Source organism: Haliotis rufescens, unplaced genomic scaffold (genome assembly GCF_023055435.1).
Source record: "Haliotis rufescens isolate VD_foot unplaced genomic scaffold, xgHalRufe1.0.p SCAF_109, whole genome shotgun sequence".
NCBI classification, from domain to species: Eukaryota; Metazoa; Mollusca; class Gastropoda; order Lepetellida; family Haliotidae; genus Haliotis; species Haliotis rufescens.
This window is the reverse complement of record NW_025963790.1, coordinates 520,932-537,875: the sequence shown is the minus strand read 5'-3', so window position 1 is coordinate 537,875 and position 16,944 is coordinate 520,932. Positions and strand designations below refer to the sequence as shown.

Here is a 16,944-nt window from a genome sequence, read left to right as displayed (position 1 = left end):
AGTATTCATCGTTATCAATCAATTTCAACTTAAGTAATTCTTTTTTGTGTAAATAGCTTTGTGTATGAATTTATACTGGAACTCTTACAATTTCACATATTTAATTGATTTTCTAAATTGGGTAAATACGTTATTCCATTGTATTTGTTTACATAATATATTTTCACATTTCTTAAGATTTTTATCAAATTTGTTTATCTTACCAAATCCGAGACGCTTTTGTACTAGAAAGTAGATTCAAATAATGTTGATACCTTTGTTGTGTAAAATAAAATCTTGATCTCTAATTGTTCCTCTCTATTGTCTAGGTATGTTATTTAAAAGATGTTGATTATCTAGTTGAGTCCATTTAATGTTTATTCTTTCTTTTTGTACTTCAAATGAAAAAAAAACACTTGTTATGACAAATATCACTTATAAATTGAACTCGTTGATGAAACCAAGTTTTAATTAAGAATGACTTTTCATATTGATGATTCAACCATAATGGTTCTACCATCATTTGTTCTATAAGTATACTATCCCCATGATTATGTTCCTTAAAGTAGTTTTCCCATTTTCCAATAACCAGTCTCGACCATTCGCCGAAACAAACGTATGTAATTGTGATCAATCAGAAGGAACCTTCACCAAGCTCTTGGCGGAGAGTGGAATGGATATAAATGGTCGTATTTATTACTTGATATTTTACACATCGTTTCCACATGATGTTTCACTTTGTTTTGTTGATTTTTAAGGTAGAGAAAGGCATCAGCTCGGTTCTATGTTCCCTCTCAAAGCCCATTCTATTCCACCATCATAAAAGATATTTGCAAAGTGTCAAGTCACTTTTGAATAATGGTCTCTTTCGGGGGCTATTGATTAATGCACACACAAAATGTGGACGTGCGTGCTTGCGTGCGTGTACATAGGTTTTCAATATTACATTCTTTTGCCGGTATATTTGCGGGAAGTGTTTGGCACCGAACACATGATTATAAGAGGCGAAGCAGTTATGGGGAGAAAAGTGTATTATCATTTCATCACTGATTTTCCATTTGTAATCTTTTCATTCTTTTATCCTTTTACGCACGATGGAATCTGTTTCGGGCGATAATTGAGACTGATAATTCCCCAGCGTTCACGTTTTATATGATAATGAAATTCATAAATATCTTTTTGTCTGTCGAGAGACCCGTGAAGATCCGGGGTAGAATAGGTCTTAAGCACCCATGCTTGCCGTAAAAGGCGACTAACGGGATCGGGTGGCCAGGCTCGCTGACTTGGTTGATGCATGTCATCGTATCCCAAATGCGTGGATCGATGCTCATGTTATCAATCACTGAATTGTCTGGTCAAGATTCAATTATATACAGACCGCCGTCATATAGCTGGAAAATTGCTGAGTGCACTGTTAAACAACACACTTGCACACATTCCCTCCCTACGCAATTATTCAGATGATCTGAGAGTTAACACGTAACAATATTGAAAGTTTGGAATGAAAAAAATATTCTACCTCAAGTTTTGAAAGAACGGTTTTTCGACAAGTGTCATTTTTCTCATTCGTCCTTGAATCGAACACAGATCAGTGGTATGTTAACAATAGTTTTGCATGGTATTACCTTCTTAAAGACCGTTACGTGACATCGCTTCTTTAAATGTATGCTACATTGAAAATGCAGCTTTGGTTTACGAACATGAACGACATAAGTAATTATCATGTATTTGTGTAAACCAACAATTCATTAGAAGATGTTATTAACAACAGACATGAACACGATAAGTATTGCAAGATCGCTTTAATATTGAACAACTTATAAGTAATAGTTTGTGCATTAGTAAATATAGATAGCACTATGTACAACACACAGTGGACATGTAAACTACACTGTTCGTGTAGTTTAACTGGGTATATAATCATATTGATGTAAAATATGCTACTACGAAGTAGTTAAAAGTGTGAGGGCAACATCCTCCAGCTGCTTTACTTGGTCAGCAGAGGGGTAGGGATGCATGTATACACCTTCAGCTGAAACAGAATGAAACAATGAATGAAAAAATCGTAAATAAATTCATTTTATTGTAGATCATGTGTTTCTTAAGAGTTACATGATACAACTACGCGGCTGGGTAGCCTAGTGGTTAAAGTGTTCGCTCGTAACGCCGACGACCCGGGTTCGACTTCCCGCTTGGGAACAATGTGTGGTGCCCCGGCTGCTGTAATGTTGCTAGTCAGTGAGTGAGTTTAACGCCGCTTTTAACAATATTCCAGTTATATCAAGGCGTGTCAGCGAAATGTGGGAGGAAAGCCCCAAGTGATGCAGGTCTCAGATGTTTACCACTTTGGTGAAACCTACGAACATGGGTATGGTGCTGACAAACCTAGAAACATAATCGGTGCGAACCGGGATTCGAACCCTCAATCATAGCTTTTTGCGTACCAAGGGACGCCACTCTGCACAACGACTCGTGGCGTCTTAGACGACTAGGCCACCCGTGCCCCTGCAATGTTGCTAATAGCGGCGTTAAACTATACTCACTCACTCACCTACATGGTACTATTACGCACGTATATTGAAACCATCTGTTTTTGTAACAGTTCAGGTCGAATTGTTCATGAATAGTTAAGCATCTGCATGTTATGTGCCTATTCCATAAAGTATGAATGAGTATTACATAAACATGTCTGTTAATCCACCTCTGTTGATCAAACCGGGCCTGCTCCCATTGAAATGTCCCCGATTAAACACATTTCCAGATGAACGAATCATGGATGCGAAGAATGCCTTTTTGTAATAGATAGACGTTCAAACAGTAGTCAACTGGAAGGTATAGTCGGCGGACTAGCGGTTCCGGTTTAACGGGGTTTCTCTCTAAACAAGATGGTCGACGTGAACACAACTCAATTATGCGTGTGTTAACGTTAAATGTTCCAAGGGGCAATTGTAGAAAACGTATAAAATGGCTGAAATTTTCACTGTATTTTCAAGGAATTTCTTTTTTAATTTTTAGTTTCTAATCCCAGCACTATTAGCCTGTTGTGATGTATTTAACCCTTTATAACTTTTATCCAGTCCAAACAAACAAATTCTTAAATATTTTGGCGTTTTGCAAATTGCCTTCGGGAAATTTCATTCATCTTACACATAGACTGTAACATATATAACACTGTGGTTAACTTACTTCATCAAGTTGACCACGGAAGAAGTCATAACCATTCCCATGACCCACTTGGATCGCACACTGGCTCCGTCTGATGTTGCCTGGAGATACAGAAAAGGTCCGTCGTTACACAATACAATATGTCATGCGAATATCAACATTATGGTTGGTAACAGCTATTTACACAACCATTATGATATTTAAACCCGGACATATTGACATTCAAAACGGCAACGCCACAGAACAATGAGTCCCGATTCTCTAGTCTCAACGTTATATTGCAGTGGATATGATTCAGTTTGATTCCTTTGAGTACTATGGTTAAGACGTTAAGACGATTACAGGTTACCATACCGGGGGTACTGTAGATATTAAGTTAAATCTGCTCGAGATTACAAATAACCCTCTGAAAACAACAATATGGCGGAAAAGTAGGTTTCTAGAAGGGTGTTCAGATTGAAACAATATTGAAAATCTTAAAATCTTAAACATAAAACGACAATGCGAGGGAATAAACAGATTCCATTGGGCGTCAAAGGCAAACTAGCAGTCATAAGTATATGTATGGATCAATGAAAATCTGTTATGACACCAGCGACTATGCCTGTCGTAAGAGGCGACTAACGAGATCGGGTGGTCAGGCTTGCTGACTTGGTTGATGCATGTTATCGTATCCAAAATTGCGTGGATCGATGCTCATGATATCCATCACTGGATTATCTGGCCCAGACTCGATTATTTACAGACCGAATATGTCTCTGAATATCTACCATAAACCTCCTGGGATGATATCGTCGCTACACAATACAATGTATCACATTAACATCAGGCTTATGGTACGAACAGTCATGCTTGCCTATGGAAGCAACAAACTCAGGAATCACTATCAAAAATAGAGCAATCATACCAATGTTGGCAAAACCATGAATATGTCCTGCCCCAGTGGTACCGCCATGGACCGAGGATAATGGTACGTTTCGCTCATTGTATATTCAACATGTCAATATATTTAAGAATCCCCGGGAAATAACATAGATCAGTAATATTAGAATATCCTGCGTGTTTTACCAGAGAACGTTCTTTGGTCGTAGGCACTGTTAACTTCAGCTTTCATCAAGTTATTGTTTACCGTCAACTTGACACTGTTCATGGCGGCGGTGTTCTGCAATAGATAAGAAACTATTAATCACGGACTCACTAAAATTTGCGACATAAATAACCCGAACACATTTTATCCAGTAATAGCTTTGCAATGCACTCATCATTATTACCTGAATCAAATGCGACAGCGACAGATAAATTTTTATGTAACAAAGGTCCCTCTTTATACTGGGCAAGAGACGGCGGTTGGTTTTGTACATGCTGAGTAGCAATAGCTTGATAGGTATATCACTTGTTTGTAAGAACAGCTGTGTGGGGTTGTCGGAATGTTGATACAATACACGAATCAAGTCTACTGTTGGCTTTCCTAGTTTCCACCTTTATCTCATTACATTTGTTGTTTTTACGTGTATATACATATATATATATATATATATATATATGTGATACAACAGATATAATGTCCATAGAGCCTTAAACCCATTTCAGGTGTTCAGCAGCGCACGGTTCATCTCTTTATGAGGACTGTATGAAAAATGCTGATGTCTGACCCCCATCAATCAGTTAGCTACTTTTTAACTGTGCATGGCTGACATAACCACTGTGTATGATACAGATAACATTCTTGTTGAAGGCTCTGCATTTGGCTTTGTTTACTTACTGAGTAAGACACGGACAATTCATGTGTGACGTTACCGTCGTTGATGACACGGAAGGAGACTGTTGACGTGTTGGTGGTGATGTAGATGCTGCCCGCCTCCTCGCAGTCGGCGTTGGTGACGATAGCCTGAGCCTTGCTCGTGGCCTGAGTTTGTCGGAACAAGAAAGAGATGACCAGAACGTTGCCGAAATCCATGTTGGAGAAACGCAGGATGCGGAGTTGGATGTTGTTGTTGAAGATGCCATAGCCGGAGACAGCAGTAACACCAACGTTCTGAACTGCGACGTTGTAGCCGGAATAGTCCTGGACGGTGCCGTTGAACGGGAGGTACAAGTCAGGCTTACAACCTGAAATTAAGAAAGATTCCAAATTGAGATTATTATAAGAGCATGTGTGTCATGCTGATTTTACGAAACGAATGTCAGAATTCTTGTATTTCCCGAGCTAGAGCGAGGATAATACACAATTTCTCTCACGAGTTTAATTTTCCTTGTGGTCCATTATTTCGCAATCCGTTTGAACTCCTCTTTAGAAATATGCACTGATCACGCCCGCTAACTTTAACAAAAATCAACAATCTTAAGCTTTAACGCCGTTTCTAGTGTGACGTCATTCCGTCCTTGCGTCACAATAACATTCGAATGACATCAACAATGCCGTCCGGGTGAGGGAAACAATACACTGGTGCGTGTGATGTGATATTTACACCAGTGCACAACGATTTTTATTAACTCGGTTATTTATAACCTTGAGGGTAACACATAATTGAATTAATCCAGTAGGGAGTTTTATTTGTTGTTTAACGCCGCACTCAGCAATATTCTGGCTATATGACGGTGGTTTGTAAATTATTGCGTCTTAACCAGACAATCAAATGATTGACATCATGAGCATCGATTAACGCAATTGAGATACGATGACACGCATCAACCAAGTAAGCGAGCCTGATCACCCGAACCCGGTAGTCGCCTCTTACGACAAGCATAGTCGCCTTTTACAACAAGCATGGGTTGCTGAAGACCTATTCTACCCCGTATCTTCACGGTTCCATACGGAGTTTCAACTTATATAGAAGTGTTCGGACGTACCTGCTGCCAATATTAACCCGTCACTGATGCAGGTGCAAATGGTGCTCGAGTATGTAGTTCCTGGAGGACAGGGCATTTCAGTCCAAATACCATGGTCAAGTTTCTCATACTTCGCCTGATCCCCAGACGAACCCCTGATTGAGCCATCGCAGGCTGAAGGTACGGTAATTTGCACTGTGGAGGCTGTGGCAGCTGCACATCATAAACAAGCAATAAAAACACCTGACAAAATCATTTTCACAAAATGACAAAATTCTACAAAATGCAAAGTTCATTGTTCGTTTTAAATATAAAAAAGTCAACGCCATAAAATAACCAGTCTCGAAACAGTTATAATCAATAACAGAAAAATAGCTGTGAATATAAAATGAACGGACCACTGAAAATCAGTGATAACATCGGGTGTTCGTGTAGAGGGTAAGCATTCCTGCTTTTCCGTTAGCACCCGCCATTCACACAATTTGCATGAAAAGGTAAGTGTTTGTTTGTTGCCTAACGCCGGACAGCAGTACTCCTGCAATTACATTGATATAAAGTATTGAGTTTCATGTTCTGTAACCTGATATTAGACCTGCCTGGAACATGTCCATGGATTCTTGTTTTCAACCTTCATTGGTTTCTGTTCGCATATAAATATTTTGGAGATACTTCTTCTGTATTACGGAATAGACACTTCGTGAATGTAGTTAGATGCCAGCACTACTTACGGGAAGGCAACACTCAACACAGCAGTTTGCTAAATAATGGAGGATAAAATTTAACTACGCACCTACACTTCCTGCGGTACATTGGACGTTAGCCGGCCAATCACAAACCAGGACTCCTTGGTTCCAGTAAAGACCAGGGGGACAGGTCCTGTGGTGGGATGAAACGGTTGTCCCAGGTCGCACGCACTGGTAATAACGGGCACAGTCCGTCTCGTCACGCATGTACCCCACACCATTGTCATACCGACACCCATCGCATGGATCACCAACTGGAAAATATAGATAATATAATATATAGAAATTTTACATGGTTGAATGAAACCAGATACTGATCTGATGCAATGTGTCTGTTTCTGGTCATGTGGAGACTTTTCGGATCTTAACAAAGAGGGGTTGAAATCGAAGTAAGAAAACTGTTTTTTAAAAAACGATTTAGTAATGTAAAACAACATAAATACCCAATCTGATACTTTTTCAATAATAACTTCTTTGACAGACACATATGCAGGCGTATTTCTATTTTCAATTCTGATATTTGTATCCATCTAAGATGTAAAGTGAACTTAAACGTATACACATCTAAATCAGTGTTTTGTATATTTATTGGTTCCCACCTGGACATTCAGTGTTACAAGTCTCTGTATAATCTTCTCTGTCTGATCCCACACAGTCCGCTCCGCCGTTGCTGGGTTCAGGGTCGGTGCAGGTCCTGGTCCTGGATATGGTTCTAGATCCTCCTCCACACGACGCTGAACATGCACCGGTTGTAACCGTCCACTCAGTCCAGTTTCCATCAACTGTAGCCAACAATAGAATAGACTTTCACTTTCTATATAGGAGTTTTTTTACCTTCGTAGAATGAGGGCCAAATTTATGAACTTGGAACATGGTATTTGTTTCTGCTCTCCCGTAGGATGTGTAAAATTATCGAATGGTATCTGTGGCCTCGTAGGCACATTGGGATCCATATGCTGGTAAAATGATAATTACCCTCCAGTAATGTACTTAATTGTACACAGGGGTTATGTCATAATTTCATGAGCAATGTACACGTCGCTTTGTTAGGAAGAATTACTGCAGTAAGTCGTTGACTGTGTCTATAACAGAACATCAACATAGCCGACACGATCACCGAGAGAGATTTTCAAAATGTCGCTGACCGTGATACATTGTTAAATCCCCCGATCAAGTGATTATAAAAATAGGCCGAATAGACGCGGAAGTAATTTAAAAATCAGCATTAACGCTGTCAATCTACAAACAGAGTGTATCATGCTTAGGGTAGTCGTTCGTTTTATACCCTCAGGAGTTAGTCCGCCAACGTTGAAGTTGTCCTTCAGTGTTTGTGATCTCACATTAAAGATATGATACCTCTTTCACCTAATTTAGATAAAAACGTCTGATGCAACTATATTGTTATATAGCTTTACATTTACGTAAATGGCATGGTAGTGTATAGTGTGACAAAAAGACACAATGTCAGATACAATGCATTTCCAGGAGCATAAGATCGTCTTCTCAATTCTGCAGAGCGTGACGTAATATCAGGCTTTTCTACATAACATATTTATTCTGTTCAAGAATCAGTGTAAGCTCTGTGCCCAAAGTGTCAATAATATGAACTATTATTAAAATATTCATTCATTTTTTACATACTGCCTTCTAGACAACATTCAATAAATAAAAGCAACAAAACCCTTTCGATATGCATATGAAATATCTGCTAGATTCGATTGTACAATCCCGACTATGTCATGAGCATGTGTTTATGAATCGCTATCTAATAGTGATGATACGAGGTGTTCGCGAAAAGGTGAGGGTATCCTGCCACACCGGTGGCACCCGTCACAAACACATGCAAAGGCAAGTCAAATAGCCACGCGCGAAAAACGAGTGAACACAGGGTACAAAGGGACTCAAGATAGGGAATTGCATCAGACATAATGTTTGTCACTGGTGCGTCAAATTTGGAATGTCCAAGACAAAAAGGGAAAGTTGACGATTGGAAAGTTGATGTCACTCTGAATCTTTATGCATCGATCTAAATATGAAGCAGATGAATTTCTTGTTCAGATGGGTAAATCAGTTGAAGGGAATTGGCTATTTGATGGTTATTGAACGATATCAGATCATCAATAGACCTGAAGCTTAAGCCAAATTATCTTATATTGATTTTGCCAATTCGAGCAGAAATTCTGATTCATATGCCTAAAAAAACAGATCAACAAGAAGAGGAACGCAATTGGTGCCCATGGGGAAAGATCATTTCATGCATTCACAAGGTTGTTCCTGAAACAAACATACGAATGGCCTTTACAGTCTGCATGATCATATCACTCCATTCTAACCAATATAAAGACACTGCTTTAATGAATCATTGTCTGTACTACAGTGGTCTCACCTTTGCAAACTAACTTCACCAAATCCAGAACGCTTGCGCTTACTTCATTGAAATCGGAAATGCTCTTGACTTGGTCATCAGATGAGGCAATATTTTTCAATTCCGACATGTCAATAACAGTACCGACTCCAATAGCAAGCATCTCGATACCGTTGGCTCTGGCTTTGGCAGCTTCTACGATTGTCGCTGCAGGGTCTTTGGACCTTCCGTCGGTGATGACGATGCCAACTTTGGGAACACCATTCCGACCATACTCCTGCATCATTCGTGTCATTTCAGCGATTCCAAGGTGTGTGTTTGTTCCGTCCTGTGGAAGGACAAATGCCAGTATCTGACTTTGCAATAGTGCACTGTCCGTACTGAGGGGAGCTGTAGCAGTGACGGTAGAGCTATATATAACGGCGCCGAACATCGGTCCTGCAGTCCCAATATCAAGAAAGTTCGTCAGATTGACAAGCGCGTTTTTCAGAGTGTCGAAATCATTCACCTGGATGCTGTCAGAACCATCTACAACAGCGATCACATCCAGCAGGCGTGCGCAGTCTGAAAAAAACGATTATGATAAATAAATAGTTTAAACGTTTATTTCATCAAGTAGAAATATATATGTTTGTTTTTAAGCCACTGTGAACATTATTTCAAATATATATTATGGCGTGTAAGTCATGAGAGGAAATCTATAACGTCCACGCCAGAGACTAACCAGTCTCGATTATCTGCCGAAACAGATTCAATTGTTAGTAAACCGCTAAATAGTGGTGAAAGGTATATGAATGGGTTGCTGAAAAGCAGTTATTCAAAGTGTTGGCGAAAAGGGTAAACCCAAAGTGTTGAAATCTTTGACATTTACCACTTTGAGGAACAAGGTGATGACAAGACATTATCAGGTCGAATCTCTTCATCTCATTAAAGTCATGTATCACATGAAGTACGGTTGGAAGGATGAATGGATGGAGAAGGATAGGCAGATGACATACTAATTATGGACAGATAACTTAGTTACTGTTAATACTTACTAGGAGTTGTTTGGCCAGTAGTCACGGTTACACCGACCACAAAGGCAAACAGCGCGAAAAAGTTCATTTTCCTTGGCCCCTTGATGAAATACTAAACGAAAAGACATTTTCATCATTATCTGTCTTTTAGCTTAAGTTGATTTGAATCAATTAACATTACAAATTTTCGTGTCTAATAATTAATATTGAATATATATAATACTGGTATATACTATTTCAATAACGTTGAGGGTCATCCGATTCTTTCATACTACTCTAGTTTGTCTGTGACGGATACACTACAGTAATAGAAGAGAAACGGATGATCTTGACCTTTACATTAGTATATCAGAATTCACCATAAAACCTCAAAGCAAATTGACGAAACGCGTTGCTGTGAATCCAGTGCGAGTATGAATATGAATTGTGATAATTTAAGAGTTCTTCGTGTAAAATATAAACCAGTTACTTTACAGATTATGAAATCTTTCGAATTTATGATAGATATAGGTGTATTTGTTAAATAATCTTACCCTATAAAAATAGTCTAGCCAGGCAGGTTCTGCAGTCACGGTCTCGCTGGTCACAGGCCCTGTGAAGTAAATGACAGTGACACCCTTATATACACCGCTGCTCGTCACAAATAGGATCTGATGCTGGAAAATCCGAATGAGATCATTCCATTCATGCGTTTACGAGGAAGTAACCCCGTTTGACTTCTGCTTTGTGAGAAATACACGAGTGGAATAAAATGCACGCCGTGAAGACTGAATTCGTGGTAACGTCATTGTTCTCATTGTTCTCCTCGGAATACATTGTAACTTTGCATCCTGTTCGGGGCTTCCGAGGAAATGTGCTTACAAATAATAATAATCACTATCAAAAAGTGAAGCAGTTAAACGTAACATAATAGCTCCCTTGAAAAAGTATCAGATCCTTCATACAAATGTTATTTAAAGAAGGCAATAAGTTTAGCTGATGTTCCCCGATCGCCTTGTGTCAATCTTAAGTTCAGACAGATTAAATGCATGAGCTTTGTGTTGAAGGGACAGGAGCTCGTTTATAGTTTGTTCTTAATTTGTGTGCAATTAAATAGCGAACATGCCGGCCCAGAGAACAAATGGCCTCAGTACTGAAGTATCAATGTTAATCTGTCTCGAGAACACCCGGTGTTTATTCTGTGCAGTAATATGTGATTCTTCTTGAAAGTGCTTTGGAGTCATGCTATTCATAAACATATATGGACGCTAGTATCTGAAACATTACTTTATTAAATGTTTATTAAACATTTTAAGAATACAAATTAGCAGATGCTAGGACGGATATGTATCACCATCAATCACTCAACAGTATCTGTTCTGTGTAATCTTTCCTTTGTAATTCGTCTGCATTCTGTATGACTAGTATCAGTTAGACAAAGAGAACACAAACTTTAACAGGTTGATGGCATAGAGGACATCCGTTACTTAATAAAAGCGCAACTGACCCAGGAAATTTTAAAATTGTATGTCTACTACTTTGTTTGTTTGTTGTTTAACGCGGAACTCAGCAATATCCCAGCCATATGGCGGCGGTCTGTAAATAATTGAGTCTGGACCAGACAATCCAGTGATTGACATCACGAGCATCGACCCACGCTGAGATGACATGCTTCAAACAAGTCAGTGAGCCCGACCACCCGATCCCGTTAGTCGCCTCATACGACAAGCATAGTCGCCTTTTACGGCTAGCATGGGTTGTTGAAGACCTATTCTAACCCAGATCTTCACGAGTCTTAAAATATCACAAGAGGTGAGGTAATATTCGTAGCTTTGTTTAAGACTGACATGATTACATTATCGCACATTTAGCTACAACGTGATCTCAGGTACAGCAGTGTTGCAAAGGTAATAGCACATGATGTCCAGCTCCTAAATGGTGAGCAAACAACCGTCTGTTAAAATCCATCATGTTTAGTTATTGGTACAGTATCATCACAGTATCATGTACTTACCAGTCAGTCGATAAGTTACATAATGCCTATCTGGTGATGCTCCATAATCTTTGTATCCTGCTTACCAGATACACTCCCAAAAGATATCTGAGATCTGAATCTAAACAACTTTTGAGTCATCCATCAACTGAAACTGTGAATTATGGCCATCGGTCTTTTTCTTTCGCCGCCGCCACAGAATTGAATAATCTACCTCTACAATCTTTTCACTCCTCAAGTTTTGCCTAAAAACTCTTCGCTTCTTGATCGCCTTTCAAGATTAACTTTTTTCATTGTGATTGTGCGCTTCGAGCATCCATTGTGCATGGAATAATGTGCGACAGAAGTTGACTATTATTATCATTTACAGATTAAAATAAAAAATGTAGCAAAGAGGGATTGGGTGATCCTGGCACAGTCAGGTTGGTTTGGCTCATCATCAGCTCAGGGCCCTTGCCCCCTCTACAGGCGAATCGGACTTCTCCCAGAAAGCGCTACCCAGTCAAACCCACCAAGAACTTTTCGGAGAATGTGAAGACTCCCCAACATTGCAGTCTTCTGCATTACCCAGATTGTTAGAAGGGCTGAATTCCTAGCAACAAACCCTGGTACTCTCCCAACTTCAGTCAAGAGATTGGGAGGTACCAAAGAACAATGGGGCGTCGTACTTGGTACTTGGGATGCTAGCGTGACTTTTCGAAAGCGAGGTCCGCATATTTGCCATGTTTTTTCCTGAATCTTGTCAATCACGTTGGTGTCAAAAGGAACAGAAAACTCAAAAATAAAACTGATTTCACTGGATTTATCGAAAAGGACAAGATCAGGTTTGTTGGCCATGATAGGTCCGAGGCTATATATTGGCCTATTCCAATAAATTTTGTTTTTATCATTTTCCATGACGCCCTCTACATATTCTGTGTTGTACCGTGGATGGACCTCTGTGTCAAAACAACAACCAAGGCGAAGACGGTAATAAAATGATCGAGACACTCCATCATGTCGCTTAAGATATTGTGTTTGTGCCAAAGATCTGCATCGACTGACAATGTGTTGGACCGTATCATTAAATTCATTGCATAATCTACATTTCGTATTCACGTTTGGTTTCACGGTCTCGAGAAGGAAGTGACTGGTCTTGAGCAGCGAATAGAAGGCCTTTTGGTTCACTTTTCAGGCCAGCCGACTTCATCCAAGCGAAGCACTTCTTGGGGTTGCTTACCATCTCAACACACTGCAAATAAATGCGATGCAGTGGTCGTTCAGATAGCCTCTCCTTGAAAACTGAGTCTGAGCCGAATTGATATGGCACTTCGCTTGGTTTACACTCATTTCTGTACCGTCCAGCTGTACAGAACCATCAACAAAATCAACACTGACATTGAGATTATGTCCAACATCATCATCATCATCATCATCATATTATTATTATTATTATTATTATTATTATTGATACGTTCTTTATAAATTGATGATATTGATTTCTTAAAGCATCGCACGCATGCTTAACGACTTTCTGGTTCGTGAAGGCAACCCAATAGCCTGACAGTGAGAGTTATTGTTAATTTGTTTATTTGTTTGGTCTCATTGTTGACGCAACATGTTCTACATTCCTGTAGAAATATCTTTTTATCTCTATTTCACTGTGATAATTTGCATGTTCTTTGATATCGAGGGAATATATAAGCTGGTGTGTTCCAGTTCGTCAGGCTCCTTGATTTGGATGACTTCTACGGCGTGGATCGTTGCTAATAAAATCATTCATTACTCAGATGGCGACTAGATTAGTAACACACAGGCGTGTGATATCTGTAATGTTTTAATTAATTAACATTTACAGTACACAATGTGTCCAAAGAAGCTACTTTTGCAATTTGTCTACACCTACCCTTGATTTAGTAGATACATTCTGCCCTCTTCACTTTGCATATGTCCCATCTCTTTTGCCTTTCTTTCAACATGTTCTTCACCATATCCTGTGTTTAATGGCACGTAAAATTGTATGTAAAACTTTGTGAGTGGTAGAGCAGGTCACCATTTATCGAACACTGTGGATACCGCTAGGTCATTTAATAGCGGGTACACAGCATTTAATTAACATAAGGGCATTAACTCAATAAGCAATAATAAACTATTCGGGAAACAATCTGCGTTTTTCAATATAAAACTTCAACGTCAGAGAATAGAATTTCTTATTGTTGTTCTTGTTGAGAATGTGTCGCCAATTCTGTTTTATACGGTAATGTTATTAGTGTTTTAAAACAAAAGGGGATGGGGATGGGGTTATTGGATGGGATCTGAGCTCGATAATAGGATACATTATCTGTATATCACTAATCTTCACACATCCGTCTCCACTCACAACGTGATCAAATTGTACAAATCTGATCTCATGGGCTTTGGACGATGTGGGAAGTTATCAGAATTTAATGTTGTCTCTCCCGACACGAATTTTAACTAGAGATGTTAAAAGAAAAGGAAAAATAAAATCACCAACGAAGAGCACACAAATATATTTTTAATAAACACAAATTATAAATAGGCATTGAGTCTTCTCGAGATACACCGTGAGTTGCCATGATATATATTTTACGGGAAATGTTATATGTAGCTTCTGTGGTTTTGGAACGAATACTCTTTAAAATTATTGTGAAATGGTTGCTAGATAGTGTGGAAGTGTTGATATCTCAAACGTCTGACAATTTATGAGCACTAGCCGTTCTACGCCCCCTACTTATATTTCCAATGAAACAAACGACTACAAGAGGGGACGGGATTCACAACAGCAAGTCTATCACAAAAAATGCAATACGAGTTCGCAAAAGGCTTGTATCCGTTTCTAAATTATCTTCACACACAGATTAGCGCACTCCTACTTACCTACTGCACCCTAACGTGTAAGACACACGGCCTTGTATGTCTACATGCCTAATTACACGTAATATTTAAGACGACACACTGACGTGTACATGTCTACCTGCCCACTTAGGCGTAACTTTCAAGAAGACACACGGACGTGTACAGGTCTACATGCCTACTTAGACGTAGAGTTCAAGAAGACACAATGACGTGTACAGGTCTACATGCCTACTTAGACGAAACATTCAAGAAGACACACGGGCGTGTACAGGTCTACATGCCTACTAAGACCTAACATTCAAGAAGACACACGGACGTGTATAAGTTTACATGCCTACTTAGAAGTACCATTCAAGTAGACACAATGTTGTGCACATGTCTACTGGCCTAATTAGACGTCACATTCAAGAAAACACACGGACGTGTACAGGTCTACATGCCATCTTAGACATAACACTCAAGACGACACAATGTTGTGTACATGTCAACATGCCTACTTAGACCTAACATTCAAGAAGACACAATGACGTGTACAGGACTACATGCCTACTTAGACATAACACTCAAGAAGACACACGGACGCGTACAGGTCTACATGCCTACTTAGACGTAACTTTCAAGAAGACACACGGACGTGTACATGTCTACATGCCTGATTAGACGTAACTTTCAAGAAGACACACGGACGTGTACAGGTCTACATGTCTACTTAGACGTAACACTCAAGAAGACACACGGACATGTACATGTCTACATGCCTGATTAGACGTAACATTCAAGAAGACACAATGACGTGTACATGTCTACATGCCTAATTAGACGTAAAATTCAAGAAGACACACGGACGTGTACAGGTCTACAGGCCTAATTAGACGTACCATTCAAGAAGACACACGGACGCGTCCAGGTCTACATGCCTACTTAGACGTAACTTTCATGAAGACACAATGACATGTACAGGTCTACATGCCTAATTAGACGTAAAATTCAGGAAGACACAATGGCATGTACAAGTCTACTTGCCTACTTAGGCGTAACATTCAAGACGACACACGGTCGTGTACAGGTCTACATGCCTACTTAGACGTCGAGTGCAAGAAGACACACGGACGTGTCCAAGTCTACATGCCTACTGAGGCCTTACATTCAAGATGACACATGGTCGTGTACAGGTCTACATGCCTATTGAAGCGTAACGACTGTACAGACTTATAGACGACACTCCTCGGTATCATTCAGTCAGATACAAGCGACAAAATCCTTTCCATTATCACAAGAAATCTCCACTAAAGCAGAATCCATTGCACAATTTCGACTTTTTCATGAGCACATATTTATGATTCATATACACAATCATGTCTAGGCAAGTCAATAATCTCCCTGAAAAACACTAGCCATTCTTGATACCACTGCGTACGTGGGAAGACAACCTGGAGTGACTCAGGCCAACATTAAGCTCAACATTCTGTTCACCTTTTTGTCAAATGAATCAATTATGTTTTATCACACCTGACGTAAATTATTTTGAGGAATATTCTTCTCCAAATTATGCTCAAGCATAACAGGATGTCACTAAACCTGCTGGATTCATGTGAACATGATGATACAAACAAAGCGACAACACCTTTTCCATATCCTATAGAAATCTCTGCATAAATCAGTTTTCAAACATTCATTTGCATCGTCGTTTCCTACGACAAAACGACGATGTAAATGTAAGAGTTTCAATTTTAAATATTTACAAAAAAAATGTTTTTTGTGCAGTATGATTTTAAAATGCCACGCCATGGTTGGAAAGTTGGTATGATTGCATGTGTATTATTATAACAAGAATCATCACGCATATCTGATATGAAATCTGGTACATCGGACAAAACTTTCTTTTTATAGCTGCTGCATATATATCGCCACGCCACTATCGACGTATTCGCTCATAAAGCATGAACAGATAAAGGATGTATTCACAGGTGAGTAATTCAGAGAATGGGTTTAACCCAAACCTCGCTAGTGGGTGGAAAG

At 39.4% G+C, this 16,944-nt stretch overlaps 1 protein-coding gene across 1 annotated transcript; it reads right to left on the bottom strand.

Annotated features, from left to right (window-relative positions):
- Nucleotides 1–1,766: 1,766 nt before the first annotated feature.
- Nucleotides 1,767–10,785, bottom strand: LOC124114878 (protein PIF-like). Its single transcript, XM_046475672.2, has 10 exons — nucleotides 10,631–10,785; nucleotides 10,119–10,209; nucleotides 9,103–9,645; nucleotides 7,316–7,498; nucleotides 6,764–6,970; nucleotides 5,995–6,186; nucleotides 4,907–5,253; nucleotides 4,213–4,306; nucleotides 3,166–3,245; nucleotides 1,767–2,011 (listed from the first exon to the last, which is right to left on the bottom strand). The coding sequence occupies exons 2-10, from the start codon at nucleotides 10,183–10,185 to the stop codon at nucleotides 1,967–1,969; spliced, it is 1,758 nt and encodes a 585-aa protein (XP_046331628.2). The 5' UTR covers nucleotides 10,186–10,209; nucleotides 10,631–10,785; the 3' UTR covers nucleotides 1,767–1,966.
- Between the last annotated feature and the right edge of the window lie 6,159 nt (nucleotides 10,786–16,944).

Coding starts and splice junctions, on each gene's coding strand:
- LOC124114878 (XM_046475672.2), bottom strand. CDS start 10,185: ATGAACTTTTTCGCGCTGTTTGCCTTTGTGGTCGGTGTAACCGTGACT. Junction 9,646..10,118: donor TACTGGCCAAACAACTCCTA/GTAAGTATTAAC, acceptor CGTTTTTTTCAG/ACTGCGCACGCCTGCTGGAT. Junction 6,187..6,763: donor ATGTACCGCAGGAAGTGTAG/GTGCGTAGTTAA, acceptor TATGATGTGCAG/CTGCCACAGCCTCCACAGTG.